This window comes from Barbatula barbatula (assembly GCF_947034865.1).
Source record: "Barbatula barbatula genome assembly, chromosome: 2".
NCBI classification, from domain to species: Eukaryota; Metazoa; Chordata; class Actinopteri; order Cypriniformes; family Nemacheilidae; genus Barbatula; species Barbatula barbatula.
In genome coordinates, this window is record NC_136767.1 from 24,784,124 (window position 1) to 24,803,458 (window position 19,335).

Consider the following 19,335-nt stretch of genomic DNA (forward strand, 5'->3'; position numbering starts at 1 on the left):
TCATATGTACTATAGTATTTCTATCACACAAGAAAATGCTATAAAAGTCCCAAGATTTCATTTAGTCCCAGTCATCCGTTATTAGGATTGCCGAACTAATAAGGACGATAAATCATTTCTTTGTATTGATTTAATCCTTATAAACTCTTATGTACCAGCGTCATGATCAATCCACAGAAGGAATTTCTGAAAGAAACTAAATGAAGGATAAAGCAAACGCTCCCTCATGTACAAGTTCACCTTGTACTGAGAGCCATTCTTCTGTAACCGCACTCATAAACTATGTGAGGGGAGGGCTATAGCTCCACCTCCCCCAAAAAATCTATATATTATTATAAAAAATATAGAGAGAGGGCGAGAGAGCATGTTGGGCCGAAGATGTATTTTCTGGTTTTCTGCTAAAGCAAAAGCTGCCTGGGTGTGTACATTCACACAGGAGATAAGTTTGCCCGTCCCTCTTTTATAGTCTGGCTTCACAAGTCACAGTTTGACTCCATCTTGTGCCAAAAAGGCATTTTCCTTTTTCATGAAAGCCTGAATCTATTAATCTTTCTTTCAGCAGAAATGTGGATCCATGGCTCGCAGGGGACGTCTACTTCAATATCACACTTACAACCCATTACCTGGTCAATTGCAGTACAACTGACCAATTGTGTTTTTATCTCATAATATGTCCTATTAATCTGAGTACCTATAGAGAAGTATTGCATACTTTGTAATCTCGAAGAGTATTTAGTTTGATCACATTGATCAAATATAGACACATCTGTATGATTATTTCCGAAATCAGATGATGCAGAGGGAAAGAACTGAATCACAAGCGCAAAATACCTCATCGCATTATCCCTGCATAACTGTTTCACTACGGGGCGGTTTCCCGGACAGGGATTAAGCCTAGTCCCAGACCAATTTTAATGTTAGAAATGACATATCTTAATGTTTTTTTGTAAAATTTAAAAGACTTTTTAAAAGACTTAAATATCCAAATTTAACTAAGGCCTAGTCCAATAAGGGACTGTGTCCAATAAGGGACTAAGAAAAGTTGTTAGGTGACGGTTTTTATCGATGTTCGAAAAAAACTTTCCGAACCTATTCGAACCTTGGGCAGTGTATTAAGAACAGAAATACTACCTTGTACGTCCAACTCGTTTTATGACAAGTTGACCATGTTAAGCATGAGAAGCCCGCACGTTTAGCATAGTAAAGAAGTCATGAAACGGCATTAAATCAGCCCTTTATTTAAATTAAAAGCATAAATATACAATTCTATAACAAGACATACAGTATACCGTATATGTGACTTTGAGTCTAGTAATAATAATAATAATAATAATAATAATAGCTCTGAACGTGTAATATTTGATGTGTTTGGTAATATTAAGTTTGGTCCGGCATTTGCTGTGTTCAATTAAGCATGTATGTGGTTAAAGAATACCCAAGAAACAATACAAATTCCCTATACTAGTTTTGTGTGGGCACTAATATTTTGTTTTGCCAAAAAAGGAACCTATTTGTATATGCAAATAAAGTCATACAAAACAACATAATTAACTAAAGAAATACAAATGTCAGAAGATAAAAGGCATCATAACAGAATAAGAAAAAAGTAATTGAATAATGAAGAGAAATTGCAGAATTGTGCAACATTACATATATTGTGCTGCTGGTAAGATAAGGGGTCTCTTATGTAAACATTTTTTAACACCATTCCACAGATCCCATCAGGACAGCTTATGTTGTATTTAATCCTTTCTTAACTCTTTCCCCGCCAGCCTTTTTTTAAGTAGCCAGTCAGCGCCAGCAATTTTTGAACATTTTCTGAACAGGCTGGGCTATGAGACGCTGCTCGCGGAAAACTCTCCTGCAGCGTGATAACAATTCAATCTGATGATGACTACAGTAATTCTGTGCAAAACACAAGAAAACTTCATTAAATATACAATGTTCAAATGTATTTTTATTCACACGCATTGTGCCTTTCGTCTGACATCATTTGCACTCGTCTGGGAAACCGATATACTTCCAGATAATATTTTACCGTTTAGTATTCCATTTGGGACGATACTACATTTCTAAAATTCATACACTACATGGTTGAGTGCATAAATGCATAATGTATAGTATGTCATTTGGGACACAACTTTAAGCTCATGTGACAAAAGTGAGAAACATAATATTCAGATAAATGAAGACAGAATTTTCATTTTGAAGTTTACTATTCTTCTCCATATATAGTCTGTTTTTGACAGTCTCTGAATGGGCTTGTTGCTTCTTGACCCTGCCGGCATTTTTTATTAGTTTGTTTGTTTATCAAAACAAATGTATGTGTGCATGTTTGGTATTTGCCTTTGTTTTGATCCTCTTGTTGTGCTATTTAAACAAGTATGGCAGCGACGTGATATCACAGAGTGATAGAGCACATACATTTATTTGTGTGCGTGAAGTGAGATACAGAGTCCTTTCCAGGATCAGAGCACAATTTAGAATGCAGATGCGAACGGGGATTTAAAAAAAGAGATGGAAAAGCACTAGTTCAGCCAAAACACGTAAAACAGAATATTTTTTCACAAACATATAATTGTTTTCCATTAGAAAACTACAATGTAATTTAATTAAAATGTTTTTGAGATCAATGGCTTGTATAAAGAAGAATAGCAGTCCATAAAGGGACCAGAAATGTAAGCTTTCGCGCAAGTTCTATCAGGAAGACTCCTCACGTCACAAACAATTACTGGTTAGCCTATCATCCCTCAGCACGTAGTATAAAAGGATTGTACTTACCTCCTCTTTCGTTCACAGAAACTAACGCATGAGTGAACTTTGAAGATGCTAAGAAGGTACTTTGATCTAGGTTAAACATAGTTACTTTTGTATTGTTCCATAGTTTTCATGAGTTTACTACTTAAATGTGGAGAAAAATATTTATATTAATGAGTAAACATTAAACATACATAATATGATCTCTGAACATGGGTCTTAAATGCTGACAAGAACGGTCATAAATCATTGTGGATCATACAACTATATATTCTATATGCAAAGCCTTGGCATCATATCCGGGATATACAGTAAGTCCGTAAATTTGAGTAAAATCACAGGCTTCACTTATCTGTGCTAATTCGCTCCAGATGAAATTCAGATGTGCGGAGGTCATTTCTAAATCACACAAGGTCCCCAGATAATACTTATCCTGTGTGAATAGGGCTTAAATTACATTTATCATTATGAACATAAAGAGAGAAAGAACAACCAATGAATCTGTACCCGTCTGTATTAACACAATAAGGGTGATACGGTTTTTATGTTATCTATTGAAATATTGAAATGTCTTACCTGTTCACGTCACCTTTGAAATGCCTTGCCAATATTAATTCTTGTATTCGCCAATCATATTCACTTCTTATTCTTAATTTCATGTTTTTCACAACTGATGCATCCCCAGATGTCAACGCTGCTTGTCGTTTAAAAGTAAAAGTACTAAATGCCGTCATAAATAATACTAAAAGTTGTATAAAATCCTACCCAAGAGTTGTGAGTACACACTACAAATCGCCTGTTACTCGCAGCATCCACGCAATGGCTAGCCGCCGGATCCTCTTCGTTCTGTGTACAAATGTGAGGAAAAGACACAAGGATGAAAGACACCAAATAAGGATCTCCAGGAAAGACGACCTGAGAGGACAAAATTACAAACTATTGTTATATGCTTTCTGTGGTGAATCCTGCAAGGGTAGTGACACAGTTTTACTGTGAACACCTTTTATGTACTTGCTCAATAGTTGGTTTTAGCTAATTTTTACAAAAAATTACTGATGGACTTTAATGTAATATTTTTTGTGCTGGGCAACGCAAAAAAATTTTAATCGCATGACCTTTCTGTGATTAAACGCATTGTTAAGCGTAAAATTCAATAATGAATTAAAAAACACTTTTTCTCAATTATTTCTCAAACATATTTGAAAACTGAGGAAAAAGAGAAATTGGTCTATAGTTAGTTAAGTTGGGAATGTCATTTTATATTTTCTAACACAATATCACGTTTTGTGATTTAAGTATGTATACTGGAAAAGCATGAAAACACACATTGAAAGTACTGGAAAAGTGCTGGACTTTGACTGAAAGGTCTCTGCTGCAAGTTAATTTAATATTATTCTTATGCATAGCCAATTTTTTTTTAATAAAAGTCCCTTTACTAAATATTATAATGCTTATTAATTTATTTTCACATTGTTATACATGTCCTGTATAATGCATTATTCTTTTTACATGCCCTCTCTTTTCCCTTAGTTAGTTATGTAGCATGAGTGTGATACAGTTTTGCGCGTGTTCTAGACAGAGCCGCTTGTTTGTGTGAGGTGTGTTAGCTATTTTAGTTGTTTTTGCATTTAAAACTAAAACTTTAGCGTTTTTCTGCTGCTAATTAGAGCCCTGGGATTTCCATGATGTGGAAACAGGGAAGGAATAGCGGAGGTGCTATCCGGCTCTTTAAATATGTCACCTGCTTGTTTTGCGTGAATGTGCTTCACAGTTTAACATATTACTACATGCGTGTGACGCTTGTGCATTTGTCTTGCGTCTCTGCACGAACACATGGACTCCATCTCCAGAGCTGATCTGAGAGTTAATTCCATAAGCATTTTACTGTTAGAGAAATTTTTTCTCAACCACACTCTCTTTGCGACGACCCATCAAAATAAAAGTAAAACTTGAACATCCAGATTAAAAACACTGTATTGTATTATAATATTTACTAAAATACATTGTAGTATTCTAGCAGTAAATTGATTAATTATAAACACTATATTTTTAGATTAGATTCAACTTTATTGTCATTACACATGTACAAGTACAGTGTTACGAAATATACTTGTTTACTCAACTAATATTTAATATATATATTTATTATGTATATATATTTATATATCAATGGCAGACTATGCATGTCCTCCCGACGAGAACAGGTTTTCGTCTTTTACGACCGCGTATGTGATGTCATTAAATAGGCATTACAATAGTGACTTTCGGTAAGAATAGGCTGCAATATAAAATAAAACATAGATATGGGAATTGAAGCAGCGTGTTCTGCCTGCTTTGGCATTAGACAGGAGTGCTGTTGCCATAACTTGATGAACTTTCCCTTCATTGCATTGTCCCACCTAGCAGCACCAACACCACTGTTCTCCTGCACTTCACCATTTTTGAATGTCGTGTACGGAAGAGCTTTGCACTCCTGTGCTGTGCTTCTATCGGTCAACGTCACTACAGCATCACAGCTGTCGTGAGCGACCAGGAAAAAATTGAACATGCTAGTCTTTGTGTCCTGATGTTGTGTGACCTCGCAGGAGCAGTTTTGGTTTCGTATACTATGCCGAACTATACGAGACAACATGATTGAATCTTATGTCTCGACATCCCATGTCGTTTACAAATTAATTCAACGTACTACGACATGCAAATCGGACCAACATTGGGTTAAAATCGTGTTATCTGGAGAGGCCATTAAGCCAGTCTTTGGTTTTCTTGGCAATATGTTTGGGGTCTTTGTCATGTTTAAGGCACATCCACGACCCATCTTCAGTGATCTAGTTAAGGGGAGGAGGTTCTCGTCCAAGATTTTACAGTGGTCCTGTCCCTCAGCCCCCTCAATGCAGTGAAGTCATCCTGTACCCGTAGCAGAGAAAAAGCCCTCAAGCAGTATGTTTCCAACACTGTTCTTCTCTGTAGGGATGTTGTTCTTGGGGTCATAGTCAGCATTTCTCTCCATCCAAAAACAGGAGTCAGTTTTCGACTCACAGCACTTTCTCCAAAGCCTTTTCTGAATCATTTTGATGTTCATTGTCAAACTTCAGACGAGCCAGGCGGGCCTTCTTGGGCAGGGGGACCTTGCGGATGCTTCAGGATTTCAATCTATTGTGGCATTGCGTGATACCAATGGTTTGCTTGCTAACTGTGGTCCCAACTGTCATCATTAAATCATTAACAAGCTTCTTCCTTGTAGTTCTGGGCTGATCTTTAACCTTTCTCATGATCATCTAGGGCAATTGATAGTTATTTTGTATTACTTCTATTTCCAAGTAATCGCTCCTATAGTTGTCTCCTCCTCACTTCTGACTGTAGCCTTTTTAAGGTTTATGCAGGTCTACAATCTTGTCTAATTTACCCAACTGTAACATTTATGTCCTTCATATGATGAACTACACAAAAATATTTTGTATGTGTCTTTTTTTCTCAAAGAACAGACGTTTTAAAACTGTTTGGCCTGTGCTACAAAACTTTAAACCTCTGTAGCACTAGCGCTACGTGCAAAAAAAGTTAACGCACAGCCCTGTCTGTAAACACAACTAATGATTCTATTTTTAGATAATTCCATATCGATTTCTATAGTTAAATTATCCAAAATATTTTCTATGGTAATAGACATATATTTGTAATTAAAGTACATCTTAACGTTGTGTCAACATACAAAGCAACTTGTCCACCTTTCCTATTGACCCTGTTAGTCGTAAACAAATGATATCCTTCCAGTTCAACATGTTGTACTCTCACATTATCAACCCAAGTCTCTGACACAGCAATCCCATTAAATTTGTTAAACGTACACAAGTACTCCAATTCCAATTCTTTAATTTGTACATATTATATGTACTTTAGCTTCCTCGGGTGTTCCATTTAGCCGTATCATTACTTTGCAATTTCTAGTCCATGTGGCTTGTATCTTGTTCTGTTTCCTCACAATACGTGCACGTCTTGCAATATCAGCGTTCTTTTTTGTAAGACGTTCATTTGGGTACATAGCCTTCAACTTCTTAGCCTGCCTGAATAGCTCGGCTTTATGCAAATGTATTCTTTGTGGCGAGTTGGTTTGAAGAAACAAAAACAGCTTTGAATTGTAAAGTTTGTTCTAAGAAAGGCTACTTGTTTCCAGTTGGATATTTTATCATGTAATGTTTAATTTCATTCATCATTCATTATTGATGTCACCGAAGTGTCAAAATACTCTGTGGGGACACTGCATCTGAAACTAATTTATTTTGACTACCCTGGTGTCACAAACAGTTCATGCTTATAATTGCTTACATAAGAGATGCTTTCATAACTAAAAAGCAACCCCTGAATCTCTGTCATTTGTAGTGTAAAAGGTCATTGTGAAATCTCGGATCGGACACGGCATCCCGCAGCGTAGAACTGGACAGTATGGAGCTGTTGATAAGCTACAGAAGTCACACTTGCTGATTAGAAATTGCGCAGGCTACCTGGTTTCCATGGTGATGACTGATAGGTATATCAAAGGCATGCAGGAAGGTCTTGGATGGAGGGGGTGCATCACAGGAAGTTTAGCTGACAAGGCAGGTCAGTAGTGTGTGTGTTTGAAAAAGAGAAGATGACAGTGAACATGTGACATGTCCGTTTCCTCCTTCATGCTCTACCGCCTGTGGTCCGGCCTGTTGCACCGTGCCGCTGATTGTTTGATGGCTGCCGAACGCTTTACCCACCTGAGTGTGTGCATATTTTAAATCTGTTTTTACAGAGAGAGAGAGAGAGAGAGAGGATGACCGGCAGGACTGTTGACAAGAGAGGACCGGGCCCGGACATATCTTTAGTTTGTATTTATGTTTTGTATGGCCGGCAGTCGTCCATGAGGGCGCTGCCGGCATTTTACTTCTGTGTTTGTTTATTTGATTTAAGTAAAGTTGTTAAATGTTCGCCGGTTCCCACCTCCTTCCTTCCCTTCTATGGAACTTTGTTACTCCCATGTTTTACTCTCCCCAAGGCATCCAAATGTTTATCTCACCCCCAAGGCATCCGCCCGATGCCTATGCTCAGCTATCAAACGTCTTGTGGTACCGTCCCACAAAGGGAAAAAGATCACTCTCACGCAGTTTCTCCGGATTGGTTCCAAGTCTCTGGAACGATCTCCCTCTTGCCACAAGATCAGCGGATTCCGTAGGTGTCTTTAAGAACTGGCTTAAAACAGATCTCTTCTGTCAACATCTGACACATTAGGACAGTCTAATACAGTTTTTTTTCCCACCCCCCCAAAAAATTTGTTTTTGCTTCGTATACTGTAGTAGGCTAACTGAGACCAGTTTCGCTGCTCCTATGCATTTGTATCTCTTTAAACACTGAATATTAAACTTATAGATTTTGGTTTGACTTCCAACTTTTACAAATTGTAAATTTCAACTCCTTCAACAGGCATTAAATCTCTCCTGCAACATTTCATGTGTCCGTACGTTCATGTGTGCTCGCCGGAATCCTCCGGTGTGTGTATACGTGCATCTGAACGTTTGTGAAATGAACGATCCAGACCAAACCTTGGCTAAGTTTCAGAGCCATTAGCAGCAAGTGGGCATCACAGATAGAGGAAGAGGACATTTGATTTAAAGCTTTTCAAGCTCTCGCAGACACTCTTACAGTAGACCTTTCAGTTCTGATGAGAGCACAATGCTGACTTACTGGCCTTGGTGAGTTTCCAAAGCCTCAGGCAATTTCGCCGTAATAAACTTCTGCAGCCATGCATGCTGGACACCAGCACACCACTTAAACACTTTGTCAGACAAAGTGGTACTTCTGTTTGAATGGCTGTATGTCACTGAATCGCTAACATCGTTCAGAGTTTCAAAGCTCTTTATATATGTCTTGGTGTGTTGTAGTGGTTAGCGAAGGTGCTTTTGATGTGGTTAACCACTGTAAATCAATATCTTTTGTTGAAGCTGGAATAACACGGATGTCAAGCGTATTACTTAAGGGGCCATTAAATCAAGTTTTAGGCTAAATCTTAGGCTATATTTTAACAGTTTTACTGCGCTTTTGCTTTCTGTTGTCCTTATGTTGTTCCAATTGCTTCCATTGTTTACCTCATTTGTAAGTCAATTTGGATAAAAGCGTCTGCTAAATCACTAAATGTGAATGTTTAGTTCTGTTGTACACAAAATAAGACATTTTGAAGAATGTAGGACAGCAAACAGTTCTGGGGCACTTTTGACTCCAATTGCATTTTTCCTACTATGGATGCAACCTGACAAAAGACAATAGAATGCATTTGAACCTATTATAATTTAAAATGTTGTCCACACTGGATGCGGTGCACACTACGGTGTTAGAAACTGAGAATATGAAAGACTACAGGAGTTCCTTAATTTGCTGCATAATTAGTTTGACACTTTTTATTATTTTAGGTTTCTGGCTGTATAATGCTGGTCTGTGATTGGTGGAGCTGTCCAGTGCTGAAACACAGAGCGCCCCCCCACCCAACACACACCCATTTCCTGTTAAAGTACATTTCCTTTGTCATCACACCAGTCCACATTTGCTTACACAGTTGGTGGTTGAGTTGAATTTAATCAAACGTCTGCTGCTTTTCACCAGACCTGCATATGAACCCTCGTGTGCACTCGGTGGGGTTATTTTCGAGTGAATATGCTTCACTATGACCTAAATACCGGAGTCTCAGCGGGGAAATGACAGTGTGGAAACAGGCATTGTGTTCTAGACTAGGTTCTCATACTAAAAAGATAGAATGAGAGTGGAAGGTGAGGCAGGGGGAAAGAAAGAAAGGTAGCATGACATTTCTGTCTCTTTTGGGCTATCTCGACGATACACACTAAGACACACATGCATACACACGCTTGTATGCTATTGTGTGCTGGGTATGATAAAAGAGTGTAGCCGAATGGACTTGTGTGCGGTTTGCCATAAAGCCGCTGTGCTCCACCCGTCTGTCACCGCGGTTACCGTCTGCTACCTACTGGAACGCTGCAGCAACCATGAATTTCCTGACACACACACTCCCTCTCTCTTTTTTTCAGTTTTTCCTTTTTTTTGTCTCATGACATCTTTAGACATGGCTTGGAGCCAGCGGTCAGTAATGAGGATATGACATTGTTCTCGTTCGCTCTTCCTCTCTCTTTCTCTCCCTCTCTCTCTCTCCCTCTCTCCGTCACATGCATATTTTGAATGCTGACTCTCCAACCTGCCTTGCGCAGACAGACAGATCTTTGTGCATAGTAAAATAGAAATTAGGTCAATGTCTGGAACTATACTTAGTTTACCAAACCTTATTGTGATGTTTTCTCAGCACCGGGTTGAACTTGAGCCTCACCCAAGACAAAGACATTTTGTCTCTCAAGCCTCTTGGGAAGAGGACCATGGGCCCTATCGTACACTCGGCACAAAGTGGCACAAGGTGCAGCTCAAGTGTTTTCAGCCCGACACTAATTTTCCCGTCCTGCGCCAAGTTATTTAAATAGCAAATGCATTTGCGCTCATTTGTGCGCCCATAGGTGTTCCTGTCTAAAAAATAAGTGTTTTCAGGCGCACTGTTGGCGCATTGCTATTTTTATGAACTGACAACCCGTTTAGACCATGCGCACGGGCGCACAGACCGTTTTTCCGTTGTTAAACTAGCAAAAGTGGATTCGGACATGCCCTTAGTACACCAGCGCCATGCGCTTTAGACCATGCACTTAGATCGTTAAAATAGGGTCCCACATATGCCAATGTTACATTACAGCTCAGTCACAATAGTCTGCTAATTTAACTAGGCATCAAACTAGTCGATTTGATTATAGTCACCAATCACATTTTTTCAAAAAGTTTTCAGATCTAGTTAACACTGTTGCTAAATATACTGAATAATCAATGGTCATATTTTATCAGAGTTGAATCATTCACACCAGTTTGTTATGGAACGTGTGTTAAATTTGCATCACAAGCCCCGAAAATACTCCATAAGATCCAGTGACATAAAAATGACGACGTGGTTGACAGCCGAGCGCTCTTGGCTCGCTCTTTATGCGGACACCTGCAGAGGAGCTATCTCTCTCGGGCGATGTCCTGAAACGTTTACCTGAGTGAACCCGTCACGGGTGACAAACGCTTCTTTTAATCTGGCTGACTGAACTTCTCTTTTCCTATCCTTCTGTGTCTCTTCAGCACTCTGAAACAGGACTTTCTCAACAGAGGTTAAACAACAGGCGAGTGATATATAGTGGCGTCTCTTCCTCTTAGCTGCTGTCAGGATTTAACTCCTGGCTTCTTTGTGAATGCGGCGACCACAAACCCTGAACCAGTCAATGATGGCTAATTAATACAGCGGAGGACAATGAGACTGTCCATTCCTCTCCTTTCTCATTCACTTCAATTTATTACATCTGAGAGAGAGCGAGAGACTAAAGCGTGTGAATTGGTGGTTTGGGATTTGACTCAAAAGGCCATGATTCTTGTGCATTCCCCCTCTGAGATTCAAGTTTTATCAAAAAGACGTTTGAAGAGTTAATTCGCAAAAATCATGTTCTTTTTACTTTGCCTTCCAAGTAATATCAATCAAACTGCAGTTCTAATAAACAAGTAAGGTTACTAACATAATAAAACATGATAAAACACAATAAAAAAATATGATTTATCCAAATAAATAAAAACCGTGTTGTGTATTATTGCAAATTAACTCTACATTTATTTAAGATATCTAGAGCAGGTGGGCTGTTGTCACTATTGATCTTTTTGGCACTTGTTTGTAAGAAAATATTTTGCAATAATCTATTACTTTCTTCGCCGTAGTTCAAACTAGGATTTAGTTTAATATTATGCATGTTTTTGTCTTAGAAAATTGCCTTTTTTTTAAATAATCCCCATTACATTTATTAAAATTTTGCTTACAAAATAAGATAAATGTATAAGAAAACAAGACAGACATAATAGGAAATTCTCTTTTTGCAACCTTACTGGTTTGGCTCAAGGTTTAAATAAACTGTAACTTATTATTTTAAATAATACATTTTATTCGTTATTAATGCACCTCTCCTTCACTAGATGCTTTCCTGCTCTGTATTATCCGTCCGTTTTTAATGCTTAACAACTTTCCTCGAATACAAAATAAATTTCTTGTCTTCCCCGCTACTCATCAGCTTCTACATAACTAATCCTCTTAACGCCTCTGAACGTCCTCTTCAGTTCGTTCGTGTATAATTGTACTTGCCCACGTGTATGTGCGGTTTGTGTGTCTGAGGCTCATTGTTCGACGTAAGCGAGTGTTTGGGCAAGATCGCTGTCTGACTGGAAGCCTGAGTGAATAATGATAAATGCTGGTAGTATTCAAAGAAATGACATTGCGCTTCCAGGGGAGACAAAGAGAGGCTGTGACTGATTCTTTTTTCCGTGCTCTCGTTCTCCATAACATTATTTATTTCTCATTCTCTGACTGGCCTCTCCCTGCAGACATATGCCATCTCGGCAGTAAAGTATTGTCTGTTGCTTTATTGATTCATTTACTGCTTCCAGAAGAGTCCTTTTGAAGGAGGAAGGGTCAGACTGCATAACATCCATCAAGCGGCCGATTGGGCGAGTGTAATTGAACCCATTTGAGTGGGTGTCATGTTGAGAATGGAGAAAGGGGAGTCTGTTATTTGGCCCCTGTTTGTGTGAGGTCAGAGGTCGAAACAGAGCATTTAAAGCGGTCGTGATCTAACCGGGTGTTCTCATTGGAGAGAAAAAGAGGAGGAAGGAATCAGGAAGGATTTCCTGTCATACGGATAAATGGGTTTCGCTACGTTCTTGTAGTTTTGTGTGTTTGCATGTGTGTGCACGTCTCCTATTTTAACAGCAAGAAAACGCAGAATGTCATGTAAATCAACCAGTCACTGCATGATTGTTTTTTCATGCCATTTGGGGTTGTGTAAATCATAAATTAACTATAATAATAAATTGTAAAAGCCAATTCAAATGGTGTCAGGTTCTATAAACGGGTGAACAGAAAATAATTTGTGTAGACAAGTTTCTTTCTTTTAGATTCTAAGCAATGAAAGTGGTTAAATTCACAATTTGTTTTAATCTAAATAGATTTTCATTGACAATTCTTATGTCAAAGAAGAACATTTATGTTTGATGTGTATTCAGATTTTTTTCTTTTTAGGTCTATAATTGAGTGATACTCATGGAAACTGTAAAGCAGTCATTTTCTGTCAAAAACGTGTATTATGGCAAGATTTTCATGGTGAATAATGGTCATATGTTGTGATAGCATCATATTGTATCAATATATCTATGAAATGCATGTATAAAGTCAAGTTGTAAATGCACCAAATATATGTCTTTTGCGGCCAATGATATCCCAGAATGGGTAAAAAACCCCATAAAAAAGTCCACAAAAGGTTGAATTAAATGTGTTCTTTATATTATATTTTTTTTCTTTCTGTTTACAACGTATGACTATTTTGACTAAGAAATAAGTCCTGTAGTACATAAACATTCTTTTTTTCTCTATAGCTTGAATTTGTTTCAAGATCAGTAGATGAGATGTTGTGCCCTTACACCCTGTCTGAAACCGGTTTCCTTCATACACAAAACAGTGCCTGGAGGATATGAGTCTCATACACTTCAAACCACATGATACAGTCTGACTCGTTGCACTAGGGCAGTAGTTGTACTCATCTAAAGCTCTTATTCTGCCTCGATCTGAGGGTTTCCCACTCTTCCCTGCTCTGATCTTAACGTCTGTCTTTCTCTATTCTTCCACAGATCTGATGGTTCCTTCTATGAGATCATGTGGGTGGATTTCGAGATTGACAATTTCATCAACCTGCAGTCATCTCAGTCCGTCCGCTGGCAGATCGAGTATCCCTCCACTGGTGCTTCTGCAGAAGTGATCACCACTGTCTATATCAGTCAGAGAGACATACAGGGGATCGTACCTCTCGCTGAGGTGAGGATGCAACACCAACCTGAATGTTTACTCTTTTGCTCTGTGTTTGTTATGCGGAGATCGTGTCAAGTTGCCTTTGCAATTTTATTCATAGCATTGATTTTCAACATTGTGGAAGAAAGACAAATTCAGGACACAGATTTAACACTTACTAAGGTCCAAATATTCTACTCTTGTCTTTTGTGTCTTCTATTCTCTTCCTTAAATCAATAAAGTTTGCTATTTTGATATTGTATGTTAAATTATTAAAATAGTACAAAAGTTACATAGGCTGATTTATCAGTTTTTAAGTATTTGGGATTTTAAAAACAAGTAAAAAATCTGCGGAATGTTTCATTTCCTCCAAGTGAAATAAGCAGATAGAATTTACTTGTGCGCGTCAAGTTTAAATGGCTCGTCCGGGAGACAACCCGCACGGGGCAGAGACACGGAAGTATGACTGCGGTTTACGCAGTTGGCTCGGGCAGTGCCGATTGGGCATAACGGAGGTAAACTCACTGTTTAGTTAGCAAGAATGCCACTCGAAGCAAGCTTGGAACAGACGTTTCATATTTTTCCCATCACGTCCACATCGCAGCCTCTTGCGATTAGCAAACCGCAATGCCACACGTCGCGATTCGATTTTGCATTCAACTGTTTGACAGGGACTCAGACAAAGGAGTTCTTTAGACAAGTGGCGTCTTGTGGTTATATGTGATATAACAGCAGTAGTTTGTCATATCATATCAGAAAAACACAGAGCGCTCTTTTAGCAAATAGACAGTAGCAACTCTGCACTCTCTGAAACACAGCATGAGCAGAGATAAGAGAGATTGTGTTTGTTTGGATTGTTTGGCCTGAAGTTTACTGCAGAGTTGTGTTGCACAAACTTGAGTTTAAATAATGGCTACACCATTGTGTGTTAGCTTTGTGTCCGTGTGGATTCCTCTGTTATTTCTTATATTTTTGAAAATGTTGATACTTTTGTATTGATAAAACTATATAGAGAGGATAATAGGTTGAGAAGTAGAGGGAACCTGTGTCTAGACCATGGCTCCGCCACCTTTGTATGTTTTAATAACCCTTGTGTTTTGACCTCCTGATAGGTCAGGTCATATGTTCCTGACCTGCTGTTTAAATCTCCATGATACATGGAGCTACACATGTACCTACTCTTATGGCCCCAGACTGGGCTGCCCTGCTGGGGTACATGACTCAAGCATGCTCCCATCAATGCTCTCCCTCCATGGAGCCATGCTTAGTGCTGAGTAGCTGTTTCCACTGAGGGAGAAAGTCATTGCGATGTAGAGACTGCAGTCAGGAAGATGGGACATCTATTTTCTGAGAAGAGCGTCATTTTGGAGTTCCCCAATTTATATTAGCTTCACTATCAGATCACGAGTGAAAGTACTAAATTATAATATTGGGATTTTTATAGATTATTACTTACTACATTGTTCTTTCAGTTTCTTTTAAGGATTTTAATTTATTTATTTCTGTCTGTCTGTCTCCGTCTTTCTTTCTGTCTCTGTCTGTCTGTCTGTGTCCAGCTTTTTACTTCACACTCATCCACAGTGACATTCAGTCCAAACCTTTTAAAGTTACCTCTTGTTAGAGTCCCAGAGTACCTGTCAATGAAGAAGGACAGAAACCTGTGACACGTAAGACTTAAAGTCAGAAAAGGTCAGTTGATGAAAGGCAGGTCATGCTTTAGTCTCATCCCCATCCTGGACGTCGAATTGGCCCAATAGTGATCATTAAAGAAAAATCCACTTAGTCTAGAAACGGTATCACTAAGTAAAGAGAACAAACTAGATATAGTTTGGTGGAAGATTAAGTCTTTATACTTGTTTATACACCAGAGGCAATTACTAATATGTCCGAAACTCACTCTCGAATCCATCCTGTATATATTTGGCCCACAAAATAAGCACTTAGGGGATATACTTGTGCTTAGAGTAGCTTTTAGCACTCGTGAGTTCCAGCAGAGATATGACCTATTAGCCGTAATTTACCTTGCTGTGTAGATGCTATTTCACCCACAATGAGTGTGTACTGCAGAGCCGGTTTCGCTCTCTCATCTCTTTGGTGTTGAAAGCCAGTTATAAATTGGATCAGTGCGGCTGTTTCCTTACATCTGCTGTAATTCTGCTTTGGGCTTGTTAGAGTTTTTCAAGCCCAGCACCGTAATACCTTCAGGCCATTTCTTTTGGCTTTCTCCATCTCTCGCACCTTCTGCGTTCATCCTCACCTTTACCTCTACATGTTATTTATTTCCTGTCACAATGTTGACCCCTTTCGTGTTTCCTTCCTCTCTGTGTCTGTGTTGTCTCGCTTTCAGAGCAGTTCCCGGCGGAGCACGGAAGCACTTGAGTGTCTGAATGGTAATTAATTCTTAATTGGAACACTTGTTTATCTTTGTTGTTTGAAGATTCCAATGAGTTGCTGAAATACCCAGAGGGCCGTGCAGCTGCTGGAGGGGCGGGGCTTTCAACGGCGGTCTGCCTCTGCTTGTTTACATTAGGAGAAGATAGCGAGAGCAAAAGACGGGAAAGACGGATGCGTAATAGCTGTCGTATTTGAAATTACAGATTTGCGTGCCGATGAGCCATCGCTGTAGAGAGATGAGGGGAAAAAGAGATTTGCGAGGAATTGCTTGTGCAGTATTGTGGTTTACTTCGATTACTGTTTCGTGTTGTGTGAATGATAAATGGGTTACTGCAAAGGAGATGTATGGAACGATATAAAGACAATCACAGCATTCTGAGAGAGAGAGAGAGAGAGAGAGAGAGAGAGAGAGATGGATGCGTTTCATGAGGAATTGGGGAAACAATGAAGGGATAGCAGTGGGATGCAGTGGATTTTTTTAAATGAAATGGCAAAGTCTCTTTTCTGGGTTTGTTTGTTGTAAATAAGTGTTCCATTTACATCTGATGTTCTAGTTTCTGTTAAAGTTTAAAGGCAAATTGAACACTATTTACATAACTATTATACAACATATTTTCACGCTAACAAAGATTATTTTTGACGTTTCGTCTGTATTTCACCACAACCTCCCTCATGTTGTACCTCAATTTGAGGATCTTAATGAGAACTTTTAATGCACTCACAGCCAGGAAATTCAAACATTATCCTGCCTCCAGCATTTCATTTGGGCCATTACCTTCATTTCTCAGCTGAACCTTCATATGACACTTATGTAAGTCTCTTTCTCACACACACACACAACATCTTGGTGTCTCTCTCTCCCTGTTCTTCTTCCTCATTAGCTCAGTGTGAGAATGTAGAGGAAGGTTGAGAAAAGAAAACGCAAAAAGAAGAAACGGGGGGAGAGAGAGCAATCTTTTCTATATTTATCACAAGCGGTACATGGACCTGCCATGCCTAGTTTTAATAATACAGTATGATGAATGGATGTTTCCCACAGGTCAAAGAAGTAGTGGGAGAAACAGTGGCGTCGAAAAAGGAAAGTCTTGAAACGCGAGTGTAAATGGCGATGTTTTGCATTTTTCCCGAAGCAGTTAATAGTCCCACTCTTTGTGTTTTTGAATAAGACAGAGCATTGTATTCTAAGGGCCTGGAAGCCTTCTGCTCTGGGGACACAAGCCCCTAACAGGCCTAACAGAGACACGCGGTCCGCCGAGAGCTTTGATCACTGTTCTGTTCATTGTTGCCTTGCCAACTTAGATTTATCACTCCCACTTTAGGGGCCATTTTACCGTGTAAATAGAATCAACGATGTAAAAACTAAATGAAATAACCCTATCAAGAAGTAAATGCAATCGATGGATAAGATGCGGGTGAAAACTAAATAATCAAATGCAGAAATAGAGAGTGTTTTTTTGTATTAATAGGGAGATTCTTCAGTGTGTCAAAAACGTTGCAGAGAAAACTGGTACTTTCGACTAGTAAACTCTTATTTGAAGGATAATAGTTGTGTTGAGTAGTGATGCTACTTTGGGGGGGGGGGGGGTTGCAGGTTGAAGTCTGATGTGTAATTTCCCAGTCTCATTCATACTCTTTACTATTGAATGTTCTTGTTTGTCTTCCATGTCATGTCCAATAGAGGAACAAAAATAAAAATGAAGAAAGAGAGTTTTAGACTCATTACATTTAGTTGTAATTGTAAAATCTATTTTACATTGTTGCTTTTTAATGTTTTATTATTGAAGGGTTCATACAAATTTTTTTTTATGTAAAACGTTTACGTTGATGTTTTTGTAACATGTAACTTTTTTTAAGGCTGTCAAATGAATAATAGCGACTAATCGCATCCAGAATAAAAGTTTTTGTTAACGTAATATATGTCTATGTACTGTGCATATTCACAAAAACATACACATACATGTTTACATATTTAGGAAATATTTAGATGTATTTATTTGTATTTACCAATAATTGAAATTATATATGAATGTTTATTTTTATGTTTTTCTTAAATATTCGCGTGTATGTATTTATAAATACAAAATTTAAATGCACGGTGCACAGACATATATTATGTAAACAAATGTTTATTCTGCATGTGATGAATCACAATTCATCGTTTGAGTATTTAATAGTCATATACATTTTACATTTGGCAGACGCTTTAATTACATTTCATTATCCTTTACATTTATACATAGGTATGTGCAATCCCCTTGGATCGAACCCACAACCTTGCGTTTGATAAAACAATGCTCTCACCGCTGAGCTACAGGTCGAATTGAAGGGGGACTGGGGGGATCCGGGGCCCCCCATAAGGAATTAGGGACTCCCCAAAAGTAAAAAAAGAAGCCTTTTCTTTTATGTTAGCCTGTTTTTAATAAATAGTATATACTTATGCATATTTTGATCAAATATATTGTGTATTTTGTATAAATTGTACAAAAAATGTGTTATGGTGGGGACCCCAATAAGCCTTGATTCAATTCGAGCACTGGTAATGACTACAGTGTTAATGCAGCAATAACCATTTGTTCCGCATAAGTTCCTGCATAGCTGCCTATTAAGTATGAAACAGTATTATAACGTGTTTCCGAAAATAATCTTCTTTCAAACTTGTTTTTTGTGTGAAGTATCCCTTTAATTCACATATTGTGTAATTGCATTGCTCATTTAAAAAAAAAAACAGCCGAACGCTATTAATAGGAAATGCCACAAGTTCACCATCACATGTCATCCAAATAAAGCTCATTTAATCCTAGTAGGTTGTCTGACATTAGCTACGTATACCTTACTGAAGGCATCCGGTCACAAGCTTTCAGAGGGTAATTCTTCATAAAGCAGAGTCATGGAGCCAAAAATCACACAGTAGAGGAAAGAGCACATGCTGTGTGTAAGGGCTGAAAGGGCTTACTGTAGAGAGCAAACATACACACACACGCTGACTCACCTGGATATTACAGTGAGGTTAGTGGAATCATTTCGCACCGGAGGGTTACTGGTGTTCACACACATACATGTCTGGCACGAGTCCCCATGAAGGGGATTCAGGTCCCCACCGGGATATAAAAACAAGGCCACACGCACCACCACCAAAACAGAGTTTTAGAGGAAGTGTTCATATGTCTCTGACCCTATTAGAGAGCCTGTAATTCAAAGTGTCATGAAGCTAATTGTCAATTACGTCTGATCTATCAGTCTCAGCCGCAGATCTGCCAGGACCTGCCAAG

General features: G+C 38.6%; 1 protein-coding gene across 2 annotated transcripts in view; it reads left to right on the forward strand.

Moving 5' to 3' along the window:
• Positions 1-19,335, forward strand: part of LOC306891126 (transmembrane protein 132C) — a 142,526-nt gene that overhangs the window by 90,084 nt on the left and 33,107 nt on the right. For both annotated transcript variants that reach the window (XM_079451156.1, XM_079451157.1), the window contains exon 4: positions 13,516-13,699. In XM_079451156.1, coding sequence (XP_079307282.1) covers positions 13,516-13,699 — 184 coding nt within the window. The remainder of the gene's footprint in view (positions 1-13,515; positions 13,700-19,335) is intronic.